General features: G+C 39.6%; 1 protein-coding gene across 2 annotated transcripts; it reads right to left on the reverse strand.

Moving 5' to 3' along the window:
- Nucleotides 1-1,712: 1,712 nt before the first annotated feature.
- mier3b (mesoderm induction early response 1, family member 3 b) lies at nucleotides 1,713-27,204 on the reverse strand. Of its 2 annotated transcripts, none has more exons than XM_034170499.1 (13): nucleotides 27,159-27,204; nucleotides 25,532-25,556; nucleotides 16,898-17,043; nucleotides 8,618-8,740; nucleotides 8,110-8,233; nucleotides 7,704-7,777; nucleotides 6,852-6,924; nucleotides 6,586-6,734; nucleotides 6,390-6,471; nucleotides 6,128-6,222; nucleotides 5,860-5,987; nucleotides 5,557-5,711; nucleotides 1,713-3,084 (listed from the first exon to the last, which is right to left on the reverse strand). In XM_034170499.1, the coding sequence occupies exons 1-13, from the start codon at nucleotides 27,165-27,167 to the stop codon at nucleotides 2,609-2,611; spliced, it is 1,659 nt and encodes a 552-aa protein (XP_034026390.1). In that variant the 5' UTR covers nucleotides 27,168-27,204; the 3' UTR covers nucleotides 1,713-2,608. The 2 variants fall into 2 exon arrangements, with proteins under 2 accessions (XP_034026390.1, XP_034026389.1); XM_034170498.1 differs by having other exon boundaries at nucleotides 1,713-3,114.
- Nucleotides 27,205-27,208: the final 4 nt, after the last annotated feature.

Raw genomic sequence — 27,208 nt, forward strand, 5'->3', positions numbered from 1 at the left:
TTCGAGAAATGGATTCAGCTAGCATGCGTGATTCAGCTGCATCCGGTGTCTTTCCAAACCAAAAATTAATTCAAACTGGGAAAATGTAAAACAAGATCTGTACTGTACATATCTACAAATTATTGCCTTTTGACAAGAAATCAAATTAAAACTTTTTCGTATCAACAGATTCACAAGTGTAGGAGGTCAGTTAATAGACTTTTTAAAGGCTATTTGATCATTATTTACATGAAAAGTGAATAATTTCTTCGATGCTGGGCTTGAAAACCGTATTCCATCATCTGACAAACCACGATTCATCAGCAAGAATCCCGTCTGTACACGCACGGTAGTGAATTAGTGGATGTATGAAAGTGTCAACGTACCCCTGAAACAAACTCTCCACATCACAATGCATAGATAAATTAAGTAAACACTACTACTGCATCCAAACAACTGACAATGACCCTCAGAAACTTTTTTTTTTTTTTTTTTTTACACAATTCAGAATTACAGATTTCAGTCAGGAGAACATTGCTCCGCTTCTGCTACTGCACTCGATGTGAAGAAAACGACTGACCAGATTACACAAAGTGTTCTCCAGTCTGGACAGAAAAGACAACAAACAGTGGCTTTAAAATAATACTGGCAGCAGCTTCACCCAAGCTTCTGAAGTGGTCTGATACAGTTCACAGCTACACCTACCAAAAAAAAAAAAAATACCAAAAGCTTTCATTGTGATGATTCAGAAATGTAAATAACATCCTTTGGTACTTGTTTAAAAAAAATAGCATAAAACATCCATCAGCAGTGGTTCCCAAAGCAGGAGAGCAGGTTGGGGTTGCAAAGCCAATATTGAAGGGGCCACCAACAATATCCAGAGGAAACCATGAAGCGAAACAAAAACTGGACCACCAAGATTATCTAAAATTAAATGTTTGTCCAGCACTGCATGTGCATGGGGAAAAGAAAAAAAATAAAATGTTTTCTGGTGCTGTGCCAAGCATGTTTATATATTTGTATATATAATTCTTTAGTTGTTCAACAGAAATAAGCAGGACAACTTTGGTCTTTATCCTTGTAGTGTTGCGTGCACGCACACACACACATACATACATACGTATATGTGTGTGTGTGAGATCAAAGGGGACAATGTGATTATTCATTGTCCCCGGCTGATTTTTTTTTGTGTGTCTGTGTGGGTGTGACACACACACACACGGTGAACACAAAAACTCCTTGGTTTCAATATTTATAATATCAAGTCACATGAATAATTTTACAATTTTGGCATCTACAGTTGCAGAAACTCTTTTTTCCTCTTTTGCAGATTCTTCAAAATTGTAAAATTATTTATGTGACTTTTATTATAAATATAGGAAACCAAGGAGTGCTTTTATGTTCACACTGTGTATACACACATATACATTATATATATATATATATATATATATATAAATAAAATGAAACCAGTTTCAAGCTTGTGTTAATGATTTGTTTTTTTTTGTGCACTTGGGAGCCAATCTAAAATGTGTACATGTATGGTCTTGTCTCAGGAACAAGTGCAGCCAAGAACAGATGGCCGTCAAAGCGATGCAAGTATGTCCTGCTCTTTAACTGGTCACTCAATGAGGAAATGTAGAAACAAGTAACTGAAAAAACATTGTGGTTTTGCTATTTGTGAGCCTTTAGACAACAGCAAAAAAGAAAAAAAAAGTATGAGATTTTGAAAGGTGGCTGGAAAAGGGTTTGAAAAAGTACCAGTTTCCTCTTCTATTTCTGGGTGAGTTCAAGAGCAGCTTTGTCCTACAGCGCCACACAAGTTTGCAATCATCCTCAGTCTGCAAGAAACAGGCAACCAACTGTACCGTGTCTGAGTGAAGCAAAAACCAGCATTTACTCTGCACAGGATCGCTTCATAATCTATTAATAAAAAATAATAATAATAATGACCCTGACCATGTATGACTTTAAAAATGAAAGGTTACAAACATTCACATGTTCCAGTTTGGCCACTTTAAAGAATTTCAAGGTAAACAAGCAAAAAAGCCTCCACAGGAGAAACTTAAAGAAAGGGGGGGTCTATGAGGTCCATCACACCTGTTCTTCATGCTAGTGTTGCTCTTCATACAATAGCTAGCCATTATTCTGGAATAAAAAATTAGCTGGTTGCTGAGAAGTACCTGTAAACCAAATACTATTTTTTTAAGTACCACTTCAAATAAAACCAAGCAATTAAGAATGGAGGCAGAAACCTAAGCTGATTTTGGCATAAAAAATAAGGCAGAGTAAGATGCTGTAGTTGTGAAAAGAGGGAGATCCAGGTGGATACGACTCTCCTACTGCAGCCTCTGGGCCTCACCGTACATGGACATCACACAACTCCAGAACACAAAACTAAAATAAAATACATGGCTATATAAACTCTTGAGAGAAATCAAGATTTTAGTTCTATATGATAGACATCACTGATGTCATATTACACAAAAAATGGAAACAAAGTATATTCATGTACATAATAGATATATAGAGAATAGAATTTAAACAAATCAGTTTCTCCAGTGAGGTCAGTCTTCTGTACAAGCAGGATTGTTTTTCAAAAGGAAGAACAAGAAGGAAACCAGAAAGGTTACTCTGACTGAAGTGCTGCGGTGTGCTGTGTGTGGTGCCGTGCGTGTGCTCCCAAAAAACCATTGGGCTCGCCACTGCCAGCCAAGCTCCCGAAGTCTGTGACGGACACGGCCATTTTGGCGCCGGTGATTCTGTGATGGTGCGTTGTTGTCCGTCGCGCTTCAAAGTCCACTCCGAGGTTACCCACAGACACGTCATTTATAAAGGAGTCAGGCAGCGCCATCTTGAGTCTCTTGGAAGGACGCTCGCAGTCTTTGCTGACACATATTCCACCTAGCTGGCCCAGGTCAGAGTGGTAAAAGCCGGCGTCCAGCATGTTGAGGCAGTCTGGGTCCGAGCCGTTGGAGGGAAAGCCAAGGGACTCTTCGTGGTTTAGGGAGGCGCGGTGGAGTCCATCCAGTGAGGGGAAGCTGTAGGAGTCCAGACAGCTGACCTCTGTAGGGCTGCACACTGTAGCTACGCTGTTACTCAAAGCTGGAACCAGACAGGAAGCTGAATCATCATCTGTTGACAGGTTCATGCTCAATACACATCGACTTAACAGAGAAAAATCACATTCACTGTCACAACGCCAAAAATATGAAAAATTTATCACAATATTCAGTCAAATGAAGATGAGCTTTTGTTTGAGGGCTACACTGGGCAGGAGCTACAAGTTAAGGGGAGGTGATGGGCTTGAGTCCAGAAGATCATGGGTTCAAATCCCCACCTGACTGGAAAATCACTAAGGGCCCTTGGGCAAGGCCTTTAATCTCCTATTGCTCACGGTGTGTAGTGAGCACCTTGTATGGCAGCACCCTGACATCGGGGTGAATGTGAGGCATAATTGTAAAGTGCTTTGAGTGTCTGATGCAGATGGAAAAGCTCTATATAAATGCAGTCCATTTACCATTTATCTGCGGGATGGATCATAAGGCTACAGACCAAACAACTGCATGTTGGTTGTAACTACATTAATTACAGAACAGTAAGATTTACAAAACCCCCAAAATGTAGAGGCATTTGCAGATGGGCTGAACATGTGCTTTTTTTTTTCCCAGTGAGAAACACGTTTAACCACAGTTTGAATGGCAGACATAAAGCTGGCTGAATGGAGGCTTGGATTAGTCAATTACAAATGCAGAAGGGGAAAATATGACAAATTTCTGCAGGAACAAATTTGTTCACTAGTGGCTTGTTCAAATGATTTCTGAGAACTCATGTCCAACAGTGTCCTCATATTTTGAGTTTTTTGTGGTACAAACAAAATTTATAAGTGGTATAAGTATGTAGGAGTCGTACAATCAGTCTGCTGTCATCCAAACCAAGTTTTCATTAACTCTGTATTTCATGACTTTGAGGCTGTTTTAGTTTCAAAATCCAACAATTTTTTTAATAATTAAATAACTGCCTTATTTTCCAGAGTATAAGGCACACCATCTTTCTGTATAGCATTAATTTGGGATTTTGTGTATTGTCATGTACCTGTTATTACTTTCATTTATTACTGGATTTTACTTTTAGTGCTGCAATTTTTGTGAAAGTCCTATATAAATGGTTACTAAAAGTATTCTAAATAACAAACGCATGATTTTCAGTATATAAATCGCAGGCCCTCCCAAACTAGTAAAAACCGCAACTTGTACTCCGGAAAATACGCTATGTTGATCCTGTCTAACTGTAAAATTTTGAGTTGTTACATAAGATTAAGTTTATCCATGTAGCACAACATTATTAGTTTAAGATAATTATTCATTTAGCTGTTATATACCATTTATTAGGCCCTATGTCGATATTGCATTTTTTTTCTGAGCAGCGATGCCTTTTTTCTCTCCAACTGCTCAAAATGAGAATAGAGTGTATCAGACTGCATGCAGCCCCCGAGAGAGAGAGAGAGGGAGAGAGAGAGAGCCAGCACAACCAAGTATCTTTTTTCAGAGCAATCCTTTTTATTAATGTTTTTTTTTTTAATTCACTTTTTGTGTGGCCACTCCTGGCATTGCAAGCTGAAAACGTCTGATCTTTTCAGAAAGGTGCTCCCTTCACCAACATGTTACTTTCAGGCAACAAATCAGATGGGGACAAAATATTTCACCTTGACAGAAAGATCAAAGCTTGTGTCTGCGCTTTATGTCTACAGTCAGCTGCCTGAAAATCTGCCTCAACAGAGACAAAAAAAAAAGAGTGCAGACAGACGATATGTTCCTGCTGAGGGTGAACACTTTTAATCATTAAACATAAACTTGTTTTTAGTTGTCTATTATTGTCTTTGAAACAAATCCCACACACAAGCTTTTTTTCCCCTTCCACTGAAACCACTGACATTTTTGAAGAGTCTCTCAGCACATTTCCATCAGGGGAAAAAACAAAATGCTATACAACAGGGGTGCCCAGGTTTGGTCCTCAAGATCTACCTTCCTGACACTCTTAGTTGTGTCCCTGCTCCAACACACCTGAATCCAATGAGAGACTCGTTAGCAGGCTTTTAATATCTTTCATTGGATTCAGGTGTGTTGGAGCAGGGACACAACTAAGAGTGTCAGGAAGGTAGATCTTGAGGACCAAACTTGGGCACCCCTGCTATACAGACGCGGGGCCTTAGTCACACAACAGGCAAAACTACAAGACTCACAAAGCTCACTCAAGGACCTCTGAAAATGTAAGACCCACTGCCACAACTAGGATCACAGCAGGGTGGGAGATGTAAAAATAATAAGACTACAAGGCTTTGGCTGAATTTTCATTCAAACTGTTGAAAATACGAATGAATCTACCAGATTGTGAGCTGATGGAAAATGCAATTTTTTGTCGATCACATCACACTCAGCGTTGTTACCACTTTTTGCAAAAATGACGCCAGTTAGTGGAATCCAATCAGCTAAGCAACCATGAAATGTGAAAGAAAATACTTTTTGGTGATGGCTGGAAGCAAAAAACAAAACCAGCCAAATAAGTCAGATTGCTGACCTGTGAGGTCACTGGCAGTGATGGAGTTGAGCAAACTGAGCTGCTGGTCTGTCGCTGACTCCAGCCTGCCACCTCCACCTGCTCCCGAGCACAAAGAGGAGGAACTGTCTACTGCCAGTCCTTCTGCTTCATCCACAAGCCGGTCCATCAAGTCACTGAATTAAAAAACAACAAGACTTTTAAACTCCTGACAGAAAAAAGATTTTAAAAAGCACACACCACTTTGGTTTTTTCTTTAAAATATGCAGCATTTCTGAGTATTTGCTGCATGATAAATACAAGCAAGCATCGCCTGCTACTTACGTCACCCCGGGATAGCTGCTGTACTTTTTCTTCCCAAACCGATTCTGCTGAACGAAGAAGTCAAATCGCTCCGACTTTTTCCACATGTAGTAAAATGCCACACATTCTGCTACAGTTCGTGTTGTGACCTGTGGAAAAAGGAGTGCTGAATAAACAGAGAAATCTACAACGTCCATGAACCATGGACACTGTACAATGAACCATCTTCACATGTGTATTACTTATTTGTGCAAACAACTGTTGCATTAAATCACAAAATAAGACTTACTTTGTGTTTCTGGATGAGATGAAAATTCTTGTCATACATCTGTAGTGCATGTTCAAAATTCTTACATTCTTCTTCTGACCACGGAGGCGATTTTTCTGAAATACACAATTTAAATTCAAATACAAATATTTTAAGACAGACCAACAACCTAGCTTCATGTTTACAGATGTTATGTCTCATATGGAAAACACTTCTGAGATTTCTGTTCTTGAGGAAAAATGGGTCTATGTCAGTGGAAGCATTGAATTTCAGCCACATTTACCTTTCGATGACTTCACACGGCTGCAGTATCTCTCTAGTGCTTCACGGGTGTTGTAGTTGCACTTTACAAGTTCATGCAAAGCCTATTGTAAATAAATATACAAAACAAATGACTATTACTGTTGGCATAGTGGCCAAATTAATGATGTTGTGCCCGATGTGTTACAATGGGCTGATGAGTAACAAATGACTGTCACCTGCTCATTGTCTCGGACATGGATCCCTGATCTGTCACTGCATGCCTTGTTATCTGTTGTCCGTGATGAAACTTCAGTAAGGAAACTCTTAACTTTGTTTTCAGGCAACGTAAGGGGGCTCCATAATAACTCATCTTCATCGTCATACGCTGCACAACAAAACACAGGGTCCACTATTTTTCTTTATCATCACATTATAAAGTAAAAACAAACAGCATACATAAAATTAAACCAAACAAAAAATATCAGTAAAATGCAGAGATCACCTTTCTCTCCATCTTTGTAGTGACAAAGGCAAGAAGGCACCTCTGCTTGGTATTGTTTTCCCACCATTATTTCCTGTAGTTTTTTTGGGGGGGGGGGGGAGAGACATACACAAAACATTTAAACATTTATCTTTTCCCTGGCTTTCAACATGAGCTAAGTGGTATACGCTTTGCGCTGCTCTGTATTTTTAGATTTGTTATTCTTTTCCTTTGTTAATATTTTACAGTTATTGTATTGCTATTATTTTGAAGCACTTTGGTCAGCTGCAGCTGTGTTTAAATGTGCTATATAAATAAACTTGAATTGAAACAGTCAAGCTGTCACTAAGAAACCAACAACTGAAGACTAGGAAATAAGAAGATGAATCCACTCATCAAAACCATCGTTACATCATTGTAATGATGTACGTTACATCATCAAGGCTTTGTTTTACTTGTACCACAGACGTGTCCACCACCTGCTAAACATGTCTGGGCCTGTTGCAGAGAATAACCATATCATCACGTGCATGATGGAAATTAAGAGCTGTGGTTGAAATTAGATATAGCTCAAAATCAGTTTGTCATTAGTTTTTTCTATTTCCAATGCCTAGGTCTGGTGGCCAACAAGAGCAGAAACAAAGCCAACCATGGGAGTCCTCAGAATTATTTTTCTCACACACACACACACACACACACACACACACACACACACACACACACACACACACACACACACACACACACACACACACACACACACACACACACACACACACACACACACACACACACACACACACACACACACACACACAGAGATTTTTTGTTTTGTTTGAGGTTTCATGTTTCACAACTGCCTTTGTTGTGTACCTTTCTGGAGTCCTCTGGGCAAGGGCCGTCTTCATCACACTCTGATTCTTTGTCACCATCAAAGATGGCATTGGCTGAACAGATAAAGAACAACTAATAAATACCTTGCAACTGAATTCCCATCATCTAATTTTTGTGTCCTGTGATAGGTCATTTTGCCATTCCACTTTAAGTGAGTGCTGACAGAAAATATCCAACTGTTTGATTTTCTTTAGTTATAAATGAGAGGCATTCCTGAGACACTAATGTTATACAGTTAGTGCACACAAAACTAATTACAATTCAAATGTTATGGCTAATGAATTTATGTAAGTTTGAAACACAAATGCAAAATAGAAGTAACTGCCTCCCATAAGTCTGGGTTCAGCAAACCTTTAGGAAAGAATTACTGCCACCATCCACTTACATCGAAGTGTTCTGGGGAAGAAATCAGTTGTCTCATGGGAGGTGACTGAAGGGGTCAGATCATCAGCTGAGGACTGAGTTTCTTCCTCATAGTCCCCAGACAACAGGTCTTTTGCTATTTCCTCCTAAAGAAACAGAAAGAACATTAATCACAATGCACTAAAGGAGACTAAGGCCCATTAAACACTTGGAAGATGCTGCTGTTGGTGAGAGCCTGCTCGTCACGTTCAGATAGGTCTAGCAGGTAAAGAAGCAAACAAAGCTAATAATTGGGCGGCTGAGCCGTCATCAACTCTGATATTCAAAACTTGCACAATGGGCTGGGCATTGTAGCTGCATCAGCTGAGAGCTGGCAGTGCCACACTCCTGACTGCTTAATCACTGAGACGGGTTCAGTGGCAGCTGCTGCTTCCCAGTGGGCAACCCTCCCAGAATTAACAATGGAATGTTTAGAGAATGAATTTACATATTTAATGTAAATAAAAGAGCTATACAACATCACCATTTACCTTATCTAAAGTCATGTCTGGCAGCTCATCAGTCAGGTCTCCAGAGGAGCTGTCTATACTCGACCCTGCTGACGCTTCATACCGATAGATAGCCAACAGCTCTTCCAAAGGCATGTTACCCTCCTGGAGAAGGAGTGACCGTTAGTTACAATGTAATATATAACATGTTAATTTGCCATCTTTAAAATATTGCACATCATAAAATCCAGTTTACTAGAGATATAAATTTACATGGTTGGATCACTTAGTAATTGAGACAAAAAGCAAAATGCAACAAGCATGTGTGAGTGTGGTATTATCCATCACCCTGTGCTCCTCCTTAAATTAAGTATTCATGACATCCATTCAATACGCTGACAAAATCTACCACCATTGGCCCTTCCACATTCGTCTTGATATATCTACCCAATTCTTCATGATCACCTCTGATCCCTTCACCAACATGCCCATTGAAGTCCACTCCAATCACCACTTCTTCATGCTTGGGTAAACTCTCCACCACCTTATCTAACTCAACCCAGCCATCTTCATGTTCCTTCATCTCACAGCCTATGTGCCAGTGGGGCATATGCACTGATGATATGAGTCATCACCCCTTCAATTTCCAACTTCACACTCATCACCCTGTCAGACACTCATTTAATATACTCTATCTTTTCAAAGGTGATGGTCCTCTCCATCATAACAGAAGACAACTCTCTCCCTTTACCAGTCATACTGCCAACATTTAAAGTCCTCACTCAGTGGAGTGCAGAATCAGTCTGACTGTGCCAGATCCATACATTCGATGTTTTACTCGACTTAGCTAACAGAAGTATCTTTATGTGATGAAAGTGTTGAATTTGTTAAAGAGATTTACTCATTTCAACAATGACACTGATGTCTCTGTCTTATGTCTCCCTACTATCATTCAACACTGATGCCACCATCTGGTGGTGACTCAATGCAACTGCACTTTTCTTGAGAAAACAGTCTAATATTTTCATTGGTGTCTGGTTGTTCCAGGCACCTAAAGTAGCCATGACTGTTCCATATAGCAAAAAATATTTTTGGAAGTGATCACAACAGACCTGGATCTGCACCCGTCCTTCTGGCACAGTGAAATAAATTTAAAATTCATGTAAAAGGAAAAAAAAGTACTGACCAAATACTCCAAACATATACATTGTGTCAGGAGAAACATACTGGTACATCAATATACAGTGAGGAAAATAAGTATTTGAACACCCTGCGATTTTGCAAGTTCTCCCACTTAGAAATCATGGAGGGGTCTGAAATTTTCATCTTAGGTGCATGTCCACTGTGAGAGACATAATCTAAAAAAAAAAAAAAAAAAAAACCCAAATCCGGAAATCACAATGTATGATTTTTTTAATCATTTATTTGCATGTGACTGCTGCAAATAAGTATTTGAACACCTGTGAAAATCAATGTTAATATTTGGTACAGTAGCTTTTGTTTGCAATTACAGAGGTCAAACATTTCCTGTAGTTTTTCACCAGGTTTTCACACACTGCAGCAGTGATTTTGGTCCACTCCTCCATACATTCTCCAAATCTTTCAGGTTTGGAGTTTCAGCTCCCTCCAAAGATTTTCTATTGAATTCAGGTCTGGAGACTGGCCAGGCCACTCCACTCCAGGACCTTGAAATGCTTCTTACGGAGCCCCTCCTTAGTTGCCCTGGCTGTGTGTTTGGGGTCATTGTCATGCCATAAGACCCAGCCATGACCCATCTTCAATGCTCTTACTGAGGGAAGGTGGTTGTTTGCCAAAATCTCGCAATACATGACCCCATCCATCCTTCCTTCAATACGGTGCAGTCGTCCTGTCCCCTTTGCAGAAGAGCACCCCCAGAGTATGATGTTTCCACCCCCCATGCTTCACGGTTGGGATGGTTTTCTTGGGGTTGTTCTCATCCTCTAAACATAGTAAGTAGAGTTGATTCCAAAAAGCTCTATTCTGGTCTCATCTGACCACATGACCTTCTCCCATGCCTCCTCTGGATCATCCAGATGGTCACTGGTGAACTTCAAACGGGCCTGGACATGTGCTGCTTGAGCAGGGGGACCTTGCTGCCCTGCAGGATTTTAAACCATGACAGGATCATGTGTTACTAATGTAATCTTTGTGACTGCAGTCCCAGCTCTCTTCAGGTCATTGACCAGGTCCTCCTGTGTAGTTCTGAGCTTTCTCAGAATCATCCTTACCCCACAAAGTGAGATCCTGCTTGGAATCCCAGACCGAGGGAGATTGACAGTCATCTTGCGTTTCTTCCACTTTCTAATAAATAATCATAACAGTTGTTGTCTTCTACAACCCCTGGCAAAAATTATGGAATCACCGGCCTCGGAGGATGTTCATTCAGTTGTTTAATTTTGTAGAAAAAAAGCAGATCACAGACATGACACAAAACTAAAGTCATTTCAAATGCCAACTTCCTGGTTTTAAGAAACACTATAAGAAATCAGGAAAAAAAATTGTGGCAGTCAGTAACGGTTACTTTTTTAGACCAAGCAGAGGGAAAAAAATATGGAGTCACTCAATTCTGAGGAAAAAATTATGGAATCATGAAAAACAAAAGAACGCTCCAACACATCACTAGTATTTTGTTGCACTCTGGCTTTTATAACAGCTTGCAGTCTCTGAGGCATGGACTTAATGAGTGACAAACAGTACTCTTCATCAATCTGGCTCCAACTTTCTCTGATTGCTGTTGCCAAATCAGCTTTGCAGGTTGGAGCCTTGTCATGGACCATTTTCTTCAACTTCCAAAGATTTTCAATTGGATTAAGATCCGGACTATTTGCAGGCCATGACACTGACCCTATGTGTCTTTTTGCAAGGAATGTTTTCACAGTTTTTGCTCTATGGCAAGATGCATTATCATCTTGAAAAATTATTTCATCATCCCCAAACATCCTTTCAATTGATGGGATAAGAAAAGTGTCCAAAATATCAACGTAAACTTGTGCATTTATTGATGATGTAATGACAGCCATCTCCCCAGTGCCTTTACCTGACATGCAGCCCCATATCATCAATGACTGTGGAAATTTACATGTTCTCTTCAGGCAGTCATCTTTATAAATCTCATTGGAACGGCACCATCAAAAGTTCCAGCATCATCACCTTGCCCAATGCAGATACGAGATTCATCACTGAATATGACTTTCATCCAGTCATCCACAGTCCACGATTGCTTTTCCTTAGCCCATTGCAACCTTGTTTTTTCTGTTTAGGTGTTAATGATGGCTTTCGTTTAGCTTTTCTGTATGTAAATCCCATTTCCTTTAGGTGGTTTCTTACATTTCGGTCACAGACGTTGACTCCAGTTTCCTCCCATTCGTTCCTCATTTGTTTTATTGTGCATTTTCGATTTTTGAGACATATTGCTTTAAGTTTTCTGTCTTGATGCTTTGATGTCTTCCTTGGTCTACCAGTATGTTTGCCTATAACAACGTTCCCATGTTGTTTGTATTTGGTCCAGAGTTTAGACACAGCTGACTGTGAACAACCAACATCTTTTGCAACACTGCGTGATGATTTACCCTCTTTTAAGAGTTTGATAATCCTCTCCTTTGTTTCAATTGGCATCTCTCGTGTTGGAGCCATGATTCATGTCAGTCCACTTGGTGTAACAGCTCTCTAAGGTGTGATCACTCCTTTTTAGATGCAGACTAACGAGCAGATCTGATTTGATGCAGGTGTTAGTTTTGGGGATGAAAATTTACAGGGTGATTCCATAATTTTTTCCCTCTGCTTGGTCTAAAAAAGTAACCGTTACTGACTGCCACAATTATTTTTGCTGATTTCTTATAGTGTTTCTTAAAGCCAGAAAGTTGCCATTTGAAATGACTTTAGTTTTGTGTCATGTCTGTGATCTGCTTTTTTCCTACAAAATTAAACAACTGAATGAACATCCTCTGAGGCTGGTGATTACCAAGCTGCTTGCCTGTTGTCCTGTAGTCCATCCCAGCCTTGTGCAGGTCTAAAGATTTGTCCCTAGTGTCCTTAGACAGCTCTTTGGTCTTGGCTATGGTGAACAAGTTGGAGTGTGATTGATTGAGTGTGTGAACAGGTGTCTTTTATACAGGTAACAAGTTCAAACAGGTGCAATTAAGACAGGTAAAGAGTGCAGAATAAGAGGGCTTCTTAAAGATAATTATAGTGGGCGATTTTAACATCCACACAGATGCTGAGAATGACAGCCTCAACACTGCATTTAATCTATTATTAGACTCTATTGGCTTTGCTCAAAAAGTAAATGAGTCCACCCACCACTTTAATCATATCTTAGATCTTGTTCTGACGTATGGTATGGAAGTAGAAGACTTAACAGTATTCCCTGAAAACTCCCTTCTGTCTGATCATTTCTTAATAACATTTACATTTACTCTGATGGACTACCCAGCAGTGGGGAATAAGTTTCATTACACTAGAAGTCTTTCAGAAAGCGCTGTAACTAGGTTTAAGGATATGATTCCTTCTTTATGTTCTCTAATGCCATATACCAACACAGTGCAGAGTAGCTACCTAAACTCTGTAAGTGAGATAGAGTATCTCGTCAATAGTTTTACATCCTCATTGAAGACAACTTTGGATGCTGTAGCTCCTCTGAAAAAGAGAGCTTTAAATCAGAAGTGTCTGACTCCGTGGTATAACTCACAAACTCGTAGCTTAAAGCAGATAACCCATAAGTTGGAGAGGAAATGGCGTCTCACTAATTTAGAAGATCTTCACTTAGCCTGGAAAAAGAGTCTGTTGCTCTATAAAAAAAAGCCCTCCGTAAAGCTAGGACATCTTTCTACTCATCACTAATTGAAGAAAATAAGAACAACCCCAGGTTCTTTTCAGCACTGTAGCCAGGCTGACAAAGAGTCAGAGCTCTATTGAGCTGAGTATTCCATTAACTTTAACTAGTAATGACTTCATGACTTTCTTTGCTAACAAAATTTTAACTATTAGAGAAAAAATTACTCATAACCATCCCAAAGACGTATCGTTATCTTTGGCTGCTTTCAGTGATGCCGGTATTTGGTTAGACTCTTTCTCTCCGATTGTTCTGTCTGAGTTATTTTCATTAGTTACTTCATCCAAACCATCAACATGTTTATTAGACCCCATTCCTACCAGGCTGCTCAAGGAAGCCCTACCATTATTTAATGCTTCGATCTTAAATATGATCAATCTATCTTTGTTAGTTGGCTATGTAGCACAGGCTTTTAAGGTGGCAGTAATTAAACCATTACTTAAAAAGCCATCACTTGACCCAGCTATCTTAGCTAATTATAGGCCAATCTCCAACCTTCCTTTTCTCTCAAAAATTCTTGAAAGGGTAGTTGTAAAACAGCTAACTGATCATCTGCAGAGGAATGGTCTATTTGAAGAGTTTCAGTCAGGTTTTAGAATTCATCATAGTACAGAAACAGCATTAGTGAAGGTTACAAATGATCTTCTTATGGCCTTGGACAGTGGACTCATCTCTGTGCTTGTTCTGTTAGACCTCAGTGCTGCTTTTGATACTGTTGACCATAAAATTTTATTACAGAGATTAGAGCATGCCATAGGTATTAAAGGCACTGCGCTGCGGTGGTTTGAATCATATTTGTCTAATAGATTACAATTTGTTCATGTAAATGGGGAATCTTCTTCACAGACTAAAGTTAATTATGGAGTTCCACAAGGTTCTGTGCTAGGACCAATTTTATTCACTTTATATATGCTTCCCTTAGGCAGTATTATTAGACGGTATTGCTTAAATTTTCATTGTTACGCAGATGATACCCAGCTTTATCTATCCATGAAGCCAGAGGACACACACCAATTAGCTAAACTGCAGGATTGTCTTACAGACATAAAGACATGGATGACCTCTAATTTCCTGCTTTTAAACTCAGATAAAACTGAAGTTATTGTACTTGGCCCCACAAATCTTAGAAACATGGTGTCTAACCAGATCCTTACTCTGGATGGCATTACCCTGACCTCTAGTAATACTGTGAGAAATCTTGGAGTCATTTTTGATCAGGATATGTCATTCAAAGCGCATATTAAACAAATATGTAGGACTGCTTTTTTGCATTTACGCAATATCTCTAAAATCAGAAAGGTCTTGTCTCAGAGTGATGCTGAAAAACTAATTCATGCATTTATTTCCTCTAGGCTGGACTATTGTAATTCATTATTATCAGGTTGTCCTAAAAGTTCCCTAAAAAGCCTTCAGTTAATTCAAAATGCTGCAGCTAGAGTACTGACGGGGACTAGAAGGAGAGAGCATATCTCACCCATATTGGCCTCTCTTCATTGGCTTCCTGTTAATTCTAGAATAGAATTTAAAATTCTTCTTCTTACTTATAAGGTTTTGAATAATCAGGTCCCATCTTATCTTAGGGACCTCGTAGTACCATATCACCCCAATAGAGCGCTTCGCTCTCAGACTGCAGGCTTACTTGTAGTTCCTAGGGTTTGTAAGAGTAGAATGGGAGGCAGAGCCTTCAGCTTTCAGGCTCCTCTCCTGTGGAACCAGCTCCCAATTCAGATCAGGGAGACAGACACCCTCTCTACTTTTAAGATTAGGCTTAAAACTTTCCTTTTTGCTAAAGCTTATAGTTAGGGCTGGATCAGGTGACCCTGAACCATCCCTTAGTTATGCTGCTATAGACGTAGACTGCTGGGGGGTTCCCATGATGCACTGTTTCTTTCTCTTTTTGCTCTATATGCACCACTCTGCATTTAATCATTAGTGATCGATCTCTGCTCCCCTCCACAGCATGTCTTTTTCCTGGTTCTCTCCCTCAGCCCCAACCAGTCCCAGCAGAAGACTGCCCCTCCCTGAGCCTGGTTCTGCTGGAGGTTTCTTCCTGTTAAAAGGGAGTTTTTCCTTCCCACTGTAGCCAAGTGCTTGCTCACAGGGGGTCGTTTTGACCGTTGGGGTTTTACATAATTATTGTATGGCCTTGCCTTACAATATAAAGCGCCTTGGGGCAACTGTTTGTTGTGATTTGGCGCTATATAAAAAATTGATTGATTGATTGATTGATTGATTAAAGAAAAATTAGCAGGTCTGTGTGAGCCAGAATTCTTGCTGGTTGGTAGGGGGTCAAATACTTATTTGCAGCAGTAACATACAAATAAATTATTTTTAAAAAATCATACATTGTGATTTCCGGATTTTTTTTTTTTTTAGATTATGTCTCTCACAGTGGACATGCACCTAAGATGAAAATTTCAGACCCCTCCATGGTTTCTAAGTGGGAGAACTTGCAAAACCGCAGGGTGTTCAAATACTTATTTTCCTCACTGTACTTACTGCTAGCCCATTTTAAAGTGACATCTTCAGCTGCAAGTTTCCTATCTCACGATAAATATCACCAGGGATTTCTCACTGTGACATATGTGCTGTATTATGCAAATCAGAAATGTGCATACATCTTGGAAGGCCAACAGTCTGCAGATCCCGTCAGATATCAGAAGCTAAGCAGTACGGAACCCGGTTAGTACTTGGATGTTTCTTCAGGTAAAACTGGAGTTGCATTAGGAAGGGCATCCGGCATAAAACTTGTGCCAAATAAAAATGCAGATCTGGCTGTATCTGCTGTGGCGACCCTGACCGAAACAGGGGCAGCTGGAAGGACAACAATGACCTGGGGATACTGTTGATGCTTTGTCAGTTTTGAGAACTTTTGGGACAGGATTAATTTTATATAAGGAGGTTGGTAAATGTAATTTCACTACACGACGTATGTCATATTTGTGGCAGATCTGCACAGAATAAGAATGCTCGGTATCAACGACAGAGATGGCCTGATGCACTGCTGCCAATCAAAAAAATAAAAATAAATAAATGAACATGGATCGTACAGACAAGGCAGGTTGTACCATTTCACTTCAATTTTTACTAAATTTCCCGGTGTTGGGTGGAGGAGGAGCATGCTCCCCCTAGGTGAATGCACTTCGCCGGTTCAAATCAATACTGCACTTTCTCATTAAATGGTAGCTGGTTGTAACTACCTGGTTCGAAATCGCAGATGGCTCTTGGTGTAAAATACCCATGTGTATCTTGCAAGGCACTATATAAAACTAAGTTAATATCGTTATTAGTGATATATTCATGGAAAGTCAGGGTCAAAATCGTGGATGTGGAAATGGGTGTTAAGGATGAACACTTGCCAGTCCCTGGCGTAGACACTGGATTTTCATAATGAAGCACACTCTTAGGTTTGTAAGTACAGTAAAATCAGTACATGTAAACGTCACATTTTGCAGAACATGCTAGTTTACCTTTTCCAGATCTGCAATCTCAGAGCTGAAATTCCTCCCTCCCTCCAGAGACTCTTCCTCCTCCAAGGTTCTCTCATCATCATACTCATGAACTAACATTTCCGCCGTTGGGTCAAAGTCATGGTCTTCTGATGATAAAGAGCCAACTGAATGAAATAAAAACAGGCAATTTTTTGTGTTGAGCTATTAAATGATTAGAAGACAAAATTTATGACATGAATTATTAAAAGACAGAATTCATCACAGAAATTATTTAAACACACTGGTACAAACTTCTCAAATGTAAGAATTTGCTGTGTATAAGTACACATTTAATCGCAGGTATAATTTTTTTTTAAATCACCCTCAAATCGCAAAACACAAATGGTCTCAGAACCACAAAAACAAAAGAAAAAAAATTCACTGTTAAATCAATTACAGAAACATATGAAAATCAACTGCAATCTATGAACTCTGCAAAAATCATGCCATTATGAACATACTGAGCACAATTTATTGCAGTACTACAAAATGCATTCTGAAAAAAATGGATCACTTAATTAAGGTGTCAGTGTGCGTGTGTGATGCAGCAAGCTTCACGTTGCACATCGGGGTTTTGTGATTTATGCTGCATTTACACATAATGACGACAAGTAACAAATGCCATGAAGTATACATTCTTGGCTGCTGATCACGAATGTGATGATTCAGGGCAGAGATGTCAGGTCTCCTCAGGAACTGCTGCAACCTGTTACCATGTGCTATGATTAATGGCACATGTTGCTGGCGAATTATCAGGAACCATTACGCACGGTCCAAAACAATGTTCCAGGCTGTAGCGTGCTGTTCCGTGCTATTGCGTGTAACAGCGCCTCGTTACATTCTGTCACGCTGTGAATGAGGTGAATTGTTTCCACACACACACCCATATTCATCCATCAGCTGCTGAACAATTCAGATCGCTCCAGTTTGCTCCTCAAAATCCACAGCAGAAGAACTTTGTGACTGCATGTTTAATAGTGCTCTGTGCCATGGAGTGGCACAGAGAGGAGGAGGACACTGACAGAGCCAGATGCGTGGCTCCACGCAGCTCTCGTCTCACGCATTTTCCCCAAACATCAGGCACATGCAGCAGGTCGAACACCTGCAGGAGTGCGCTGATGAGCACTGGAACTTTTAGCCGACTTGGCATCACTGTCCTTCTTCAGCATACTGCAGCAATGAAACTGAATGTGGTGCAGCACAGTTTAATTGTGCGCATGTCAGAGAAGAACACTGTCATGCTATATTAAGGATCACCACTCATCAAGACGGATCAACAGCCTCAGATGTGACCTCCACGACATGAGGCGAAATGAGGGTGGTGCGTGACATTTGTGGAAGATTTTGTGCTGTCAAAAACATGCTTCATGAAAATCACAAATATCACGCACGATTAAGAAACTTATTCAGATGCGTTGTGTCACGTTAAGAATATCAGGAATGTGCCAAGAATGACGCAAATACGACATTCGGAACGCGTCCTGCCTATGTGTAAACACAGCATTAGGAATGCAGCACTAATCCTGGTGTGTGTGTGTCAATTAATCTGAGGTCAAATTAAAGGATCTTGGTTATTTCTGTTACATATGTCACAGAGATGTGAAACAAGCTGTGACATAAATTCATCTTAAGTCAGAAGAATATCTGTTAAAACACACTCAGAATTGTAGGACTTTGGAGATATTAAACATTAAATATCAAACATGAAAATGTAAAAGGTCATTTGGCAAAATATGATGCCTTTAATAATTATCTTATTGGATCAAAGACCAGTTTATTTTCAAATCTGCCTGCTGAACATTAAAATCTGGCTGAAAAACATAATGAATCAAACATTAAAACAGTTTTAAGCCTGTCAGAGGGTAATTCACAATTACTAAAGCAAAGCCCAAGTTAAAGCCAAACTAGTGTTTTGTGCGAGAACTGACATTCACACATAAAATCCCATATTTGAGATAAAACTATCACGGTTATTAAAGCAAGCTACTTTTGCTTTCTCTCTCTATATCAATCTATCAAGTCTGGTAGTATGCACTTCTTCCCGTGCATTATATTTCAATATCTATACAAATCTATATATAGTAAGTAAGTAAGTCAATCAATCAATCAATTTTTATTTATATAGCGCCAAATCACAACAAACAGTTGCCCCAAGGCGCTTTACATTGTAAGGCAAGGCCATACAATAATTACGTAAAAACCCCAACGGTCAAAACGACCCCCTGTGAGCAAGCACTTGGCGACAGTGGGAAGGAAAAACTCCCTTTTAACAGGAAGAAACCTCCAGCAGAACCAGGCTCAGGGAGGGGCAGTCTTCTGCTGGGACTGGTTGGGGCTGAGATCAATCACTAATGATTAAATGCAGAGTGATGCATACAGAGCAAAAAGAGAAAGAAACACTCAGTGCATCATGGGAACCCCCAGCAGTCTAAGTCTATAGCAGCATAACTAAGGGATGGTTCAGGGTCACCTGATCCAGCCCTAACTATAAGCTTTAGCAAAAAGGAAAGTTTTAAGCCTAATCTTAAAAGTAGAGAGGGTGTCTGTCTCCCTGATCTGAATTGGGAGCTGGTTCCACAGGAGAGGAGCCTGAAAGCTGAAGGCTCTGCCTCCCATTCTACTCTTACAAACCCTAGGAACTACAAGTAAGCCTGCAGTCCGAGAGCGAAGCGCTCTATTGGGGTGATATGGTACTATGAGGTCCCTAATATAAGATGGGACCTGATTATTCAAAACCTTATAAGTAAGAAGAAGAATTTTAAATTCTATTTAATTTAACATTGAATTTTAAATTCTATTTAATTTAACATTGAATTTTAAATTCTATGTAAGTCCCTTCGGCTGCTCCCTTGTTTTGCACTCGGGGTCGCCACAGCAAATCCAAGGTGGATCTGCATGTTGAATTGGCACAGGTTTTACGCCGGATGCCCTTCCTGACCCAACTCCACATTACATGGAGAAATGTGGCAGGGGTGGGATTTGAACCCGGAACCTACCCCTGCCACTGTTTACATGTGCGCGCATGAACGGGACAGCATGTCCTCAAACTGGGTCCTGCAGAGGTGGAAGGACCGCTGAAAGCAGCCATCATCCAGACGCAGCTCCTGCAGCAAATAATGATACTCCCCAAATTGGGAACGTCTCATGACATTTGTCAGCTTTGCACAACAACTTGCTCTGTGTGATCAAGGTCCGTCATGTTAACTTGACTGACAACTGGAGCCAGCGAGCGGAATGGAAGCTCCTCCTATTTGATGACGCACTGGGGCGAATTTTCACTGCGAAAGCAGAGCGACACACCGGGCAATGGTGGCGCGTCCATCGCCACGCGACCAACGCGAATTTGTGGCGTCTGGTCGTGCCTGGTGTGAACGCAGCATTAAGTAATGGTTTAATCACTGCAGATATGAAACATTTAGGAACAGATCTCAATGTTAATAACAGATTGATCATTTCCAGCACAGTAGGCCTAAGAGTGGGCCACAGGTCCTGAAACAGTTTTGTTGGTATAGGATCAAATAAGCAGGTATTACAACTTTCGTCAGCACACCTTATTTTTATGCACTAAAATATTTCAGTAATTTGTTTTCATAAGTGAAATTTTTTGTTCATTGTTTTTGCATTTCTGAGAGCCTCATATTTATGCAATATTTTAACACTGTATGTGCCTTGCAATTTGAGGGGTGGTATTTTCAACAGTTATACATGTGATTACTTCAGATTAATTAATCACAAAGCTTGTCAATTAGATTAATTTCACTGGCCAACAATTTTTCTTGCATGGAGTTTTTCAACGGATTTTGGGTCATTCGGGGGTGTTGAATCTGAATCTGGTCTTAGTTTTTGCCAATAACATCACGTTTTTGAGATATGAAAATATATTTCAAGTTTCAAGCATTGAAGCAAAGCTGCAGTCTCACACACCTCTTTGTTGCGTAAACAATATTATGGCTTTTGTTGACATTTCCTGAACCTGGTTTAAAAACTATGCTTTTGAAGCTGCTTTTGTGCATGATTAGTGGTGTCAAACTCGTGAGTGAACGAGCAATGTTTGCGTAATCCATCAACAGCGAACACGCACATTGCGACAGAGAGAGAAAAAAAAAAAGTGATGTGATACAACTGATTTAGGGTAATTTTGGGGTGCTGAATCTGAGCTCAGATTCAGATTCTGCACCCTAAATTACCCTAAATCAGTTCTCAACGTGCATGCAAGAATTTTTTTTTTAATCCCGACAGCACATACAACCCGAATTCTAATCAAGTTGGGACGTTGTGTAAACGGTAAATAAAAACAGAATACAATGATTTGCAAATCCTCTTCAACCTATAATCAATTGAATACACCACAAAGACAAGATATTTAATGTTCAAACTGATAAACATTATTGTTTTTTGTGCAAATATTTGCTCATTTTGAAATGGATGCCTGCAACACATTTAAAAAAAGCTGGGACAGTGGTATGTTTACCACTGTGTTACATCACCTTTCCTTCTAACAACACTCAATAAGCGTTTGGGAACTGAGGACACCAACTGTTGAAGCTTTGTAGGTGGAATTCTTTCCCATTCTTGCTTGATGTAGGACTTCAGTTGTTCAACAGTCCGGGGTCTCCGTGGTCGTATTTTGTGCTTCATAATGCGCCACACGTTTTCAATGGGCGACAGGTCTGGACTGCAGGCAGGCCAGTCTAGTACCCGCACTCTTTTAGCACAAAGCCACGCTGTTGTAACACGTGCAGAATGTGGCTTGGCATTGTCTTGTTGAAATAAGCAGGGACGTCCCTGAAAAAGACGTTGCTTGGATGGCAGCATGTGTTGCTCCAAAACCTGGATCTACCTTTCAGCATTGATGGTGCCATCACAGATATGCAAGTTGCCCATGCCATGGGAGCCAACATCCCCCAATAACATCACAGATGCTGGCTTTTGAACTTTGCGCTGGTAACAATCTGGATGGCCTTTTTCCTCTTTTGTCTGGAGGACACGACGTCCATGATTTCCAAAAACAATTTGAAATGTGGACTCAAACCACAGCACTAGGGTTGGGTATCGAGAACCGGTTCTTTTTGAATATCGTTAAGAAATTATTTGATCCACCGATATCAATAGTCTTTTTGCGTAACAATTTCCTTATCAGTCCTTCAGAGCGGCCGTTGCTTTTGAGGGCGTTTGTCGGGAAAATTATTTCTCTACGCTGATTACAGATCCTGCAGCGGCTATGTAATCGACCGCTTCTGCAGCGCGACTCCACTTTGAAGCGTGAACCAATGAAGCAATGATTCAATCCGCTGGCTCATTGGTTTTGATTCGCTGTTCTTCATAAGCGGCAATTCCACTTCTTAACCCCTCTCAAAGCCATTAAAATATGTCAATCGTAAGTCACTTTTGTGTGGATTAAAGTCACTAACTGGGACTCTTGTCTTGGTGCAGTCAAGAAACGAGAATCGTCCTCCATTCCGTTGGCACAGCTTCAAGCACGGCTCTCTGCCGAGACAAAGTCTGCTCGGAATTAATAACTTCAAAACGTATCGCCGATTTAAATAAAATGACCTCTTTCCAAACACTGTAATCGTTTGGAAAGAGGTGTCATTTCACAGACAATAAAATTAGACGTCCTGCATTCTTTATGAATTACAACCTGACGTGCAGCACAGCCAGCTGAAAGAGCTCAACTCAAATGTATGGAAAAAAATTCATGCCAATAATGTCTGAAAGGAAATGCTGCTGACAAAAACTACAGATTTTGTTTATTTCTATTTATGTCCAGAGATCAAGGATCCACCATGTAGAGCTTATTATGTCCAGAGTTTAAAGAGCCATGACTAATTTCATATTTATTTACTTTAAGACTCAATAAAATGTTGTTGACATAGAAAACCTTTAAAGTCTACTTGTAGTACACAGAAAATTCACAAGAGGGAATCGATAAGGAATCGGATCGATAAGAGGAATCGATAGATAAAATCTTAATACCCATCCCAACACAGCACACTTTTCCACTTTGCATCTGTCCATTTCAAATGAGCTCGGGCCCAAAGAAGGCGGCAGCATTTCTGGATGTTGTTGATGTATGGCTTTCGCTTTGCATGGTAGAGTTTTAACTTGCACTTGTAGATGTTGCGACAAACTGTGTTAACTGACAATGGTTTTCTGAAGTGTTCCTGAGCTCACACAGTAAGATCCTTTACACAATGTTGGTTTTTAATGCAGTGCCGCCTGAGGGATCGAAGGTCACGGGCATTCAATGTTGGTTTTCAGCCTTGCCGCTTACGTGTAGAAAGTTCTCCAGCTTTCCTGAATCTTTTGATTATACTATGGACTGTAGATGATGGAATCCATAAATTCCTTGCAACTGAACGTCGAGAAACATTGTTCTTAAACTGTTGAACTATTTTTTCACGCATTTTTTCCCAAAGTGTTGATCCTCGCCCCATCTTTGCTTGTGAACAGCTGAGCATTTTGGGGATGCTCCTTTTATAGCCAATCATGATACTCACCTGTTTCCAATTAACCTGTTCACCGGTGGAATGTTCCGTACAGTGTTCTTTGAGCATTGGTGATGTAACACAGTGGTAAACATACCACTGTCCCAGCTTTTTTGAAACCTGCTACAGGCATCCATTTCAAAATGAGCAAATATTTGCACAAAAACAATAAAATTTATCAATAAAATTTATCAGTTTGAACATTAAATATCTTGTCTTTGTGATGTGTTCAATTGACTATACAGGGTTCTAGCTAGTGCAAACTTGCGTTACGGCCTGTTACACTATAATTTTGGACCGTTAAGATTTTCAATACAGCGTCTGTAATCAACCGTTTCTGCAGCACGACTCCAGTTTGAAGCATGAATCGAAGCAATACTTCGATTCAATGGCTCATGGCTCTTTGATTCGCTGCTCTTCAGAAGCGGTAAGTCCGCTTCTTAACCCCTCTGAAAGCCATTAAAATATCATGAGACACTTTTGTGTGGATTAAAGTCACTAACTGGGACTCTTGTCTTGTTGCAGACGAGAAACGACAATCATCCTCCGTTCCGTTGTCACAGCTTTAAACGCTGCGTGGCTCTCTGCCGAGACAGAGTCCACTCAGAATTAATAACTTCAAAACGAATCGCCGCTTTAAATAAAATGACACTTCTTACAAACGTTGCAACACAGACAATAAACTACAATCGACTAAAACATTTTTTCCTCCCAAAATGAGACGTCTTGCATTCTTTATAAACCCTGCAGCACAGCTGCAAGAGCTCAGCTCATAGGTATGGAAAGACATTTATACCAATAATAATGTCTGAAAGGAAATGCTTTTGACAAAAACAGATTTTATTTCTGTTTATGTCCAGAGATCAAGGATCCACCATGTAGAGTTTATTATGTCCAGAATTTAAGGATCCAGTAACCAATTTCGTATTTATTTACTTTAAGACTCAATAAAATGTTGTTCAATTTCAACTTAATCAGCTTATAAAGCGCCAAATTACAACAAAAGCCATCTCAAGGTGCCTCACACAGAACAGTTCAACATAAAAAAATTAAAATAAATAAAAAATCCAAATACCTAATTAAAAACAGAAGTAAAAGAACAAAACATAACAAAATAAAAACTACTCATAAGAAAGAGAATAAAAACAGGTTTAAATTGGTTAAGTCTTGACTTAAAAATGTCCACAGATGCCGACTGCCTCACTGAGGGCCATGTACTGCTAACACAGAATGAGAGTGCCCACTCAGCAAACTTCTCCAACCTTCTGGACATGATGAAGGGACTTGGGCTGTCGTACATGGCTTTTCCCCTCTGGGTACCCCTAGAATGGCCAATTTTTAGCTTGAATTTTCAAAAGCTCCCCCCCCCTCCCTCGACATCACCACTATGCTAAAATTTTATCCTAGCTAGATCCCTGCTATAGATTGAAAAGGATTTGCAAATGATTGAATTCTGTTTTTATTTACATTTTACACAACGTACCAACTTCATTGGAATTGGGGTTGTAAAAGCCGAATGCTGAATATCCCTGGAAAACATTGATAGTAAATCAGATGTGGGTGGGGTAAGCATGCACTGGTTCGATTAACTTTATTCACGTATGTCAGTTTTGACAACTGATTCATGTATGTCATATTATAGCCCACTCTGCCCTCTAAACTTTTCAGTCAGTTTCTCCTGTGCTTGACTTCCCAAAAATGACTGTCAGTGACTTGAACCACATTTGTTATGGAAGTTGGTTATATTTACATCTAAAAAAAAACAAAACAAAAAAAAAACTTCAACACAATGTTCTTCCCCAAGTTTGAGAATTCACCCCTCCTGTTACATGTATTTATCACATTAGCAAATTGTGACTCATATACATATATCTCACCCAACATTTTCTGCTTCATTGAGTGTGAATGTGACACTGATCTTGAAAATTAACCACAAAATTATTTTGGAAAATCATTGAAATGAACTAATGAATACCCAGTAATACACATCTTTTACATTTCAATACTAATAAGTACTCAGTAATACACATCCTTTTGAGTTTAGTACTAATAAGTACTTAATAATGCATGGCATTTAGGGCTCAACACTGTAACACAAGCTGTCTTATAACACAAGCTGTCTTACCTGGACTTGAACTCCCTAGGGAAGCCTGCATCAGAATAAAGCGAGAGAAAAATGAGTCAAGTAATTAAACATGGGTTCAATTTTTGTACATAATTATTGTGTGATTAAAAAATTTGTACAGATAGTACATAAAAGCACACATCAAAAATTAAAAACCACAACAATAATGCTTAAAACCCATAGTAATACTAATTTGTACAGATAGTACATAAAATACATCCAAAGTTAAAAACCATAATAATACTTAAAGCACCATAATAAATCTGACCATACCTATTTTAAAAACACTGACACTGGGCAAATTTACAACATGGTTTGGTCGACGACTGTTCCACAAAGTGACAATTCTATTACTAAAAAACATATTTCTAAGATTGAATCTTGATCTAATAATCTTTAACATTGTTGAGTGGCCTCTCAAACCAGTATAATACCTAAATTAGAAAAATTGATTACAATCAATATTTTCAAGACCATTTAATATTTGGTAAGCTTCAATAGGGTCCCCACAAACTCTTCTAATTTCTAGTGTAGTAACTTAAGTCTGAGTACCTTCAACCTATTTCCATAAGTGTTCTAAACCAGGTACAATTGTCGTTGTCCTGCGTTGAACTTTTTCTAACATGTCTTTGGTCCCTCTGTAAATGGGGGGGGGGGGGGGGGGGGACGACACTTGCACACAATATTCCAAATGAGGTCTACCATAACTCTTGTACAACACGAGGAAAGATTCCTCAGTAATATAATTGAATGACCTTTTGATCAAGACCATGCACTCGATTATCCTTTGCAGCTGCATTAGTTTTGTACTTGGGAGAATGAGGAAAACAAAATGCCTAAATCATTTTCTTCCATATTTTGTCTCCGTTCAAATAATACTCATTAACAAGGGTTTTGTTCTGTTTTGCACCTAAATGCATGTACAGACATTTTAGATACAAAACATGCCATTAACGATCCTTATGACGACCAACAACAATACTACTTACACAGGGACGTTGATTTAATATTAGCTGAAATAACTTACCAACGCCTGGTTAACAACGATCAACGTTACGCGACAACACGAGCAAAAAACACTTTTAGAAAGTCGAATAAAAGCATTCTCATGTGACACTTCGGTGAAATACGCATTTTTACAGGGTCGCTTCAAATACTTAACGCTCGTCGGCAAAGCATAACGTTAACATAATTCATAGAAAACAGTGCACAGTAATTTTATTTGCGCGGTACTGGAACCGCTGGTGTCATATGATATTTACAACACGGCTGTCATAAATTCGGCCAAAACAGGAGAAAAAAAAAAAAAACATGAACTGCCACTGCTATCAGTGTAGTGGCGTTCTTAGCGTTATACAGCAAGCTAATGTTAAATTTACGTATCAGTTTGCACAGCAGCCAAGCAGCTGATAGAGCGAAGGCGCAGAGGCCTGCTACTGATGGATCAATCCACACATTCAATCAAACTTTACAGCAATAAAAGCCACAATTACGCCACGAAACACGCTATACACAAGGGAAAAATTACTATTTCTTTAATCGATAGCATAAGAATAATAAACATGGCACACAACATTAAAAAATGTCGATTTTAGACCGACTGCTTCTCCCGTGTTTTTCCTCTTACCTCCGCCATATTGGTACCTTTAGCTAATGGGCTTGTTCTAGCGCAGTACC

This window comes from Thalassophryne amazonica, chromosome 5 (assembly GCF_902500255.1).
Source record: "Thalassophryne amazonica chromosome 5, fThaAma1.1, whole genome shotgun sequence".
NCBI lineage: Eukaryota > Metazoa > Chordata > Actinopteri > Batrachoidiformes > Batrachoididae > Thalassophryne > Thalassophryne amazonica.

What these genes read in the sequence shown, in the direction of transcription:
- mier3b (XM_034170498.1), bottom strand. An exon ending in CCTAGGGAGTTCAAGTCCAG is followed by an intron (nt 17,044 to 25,531) that starts GTAAGACAGCTT and finishes TATTTCATTCAG; the next exon opens with TTGGCTCTTTATCATCAGAA. An exon ending in ATGTCCGAGACAATGAGCAG is followed by an intron (nt 6,472 to 6,585) that starts GTGACAGTCATT and finishes TATTTACAATAG; the next exon opens with GCTTTGCATGAACTTGTAAA.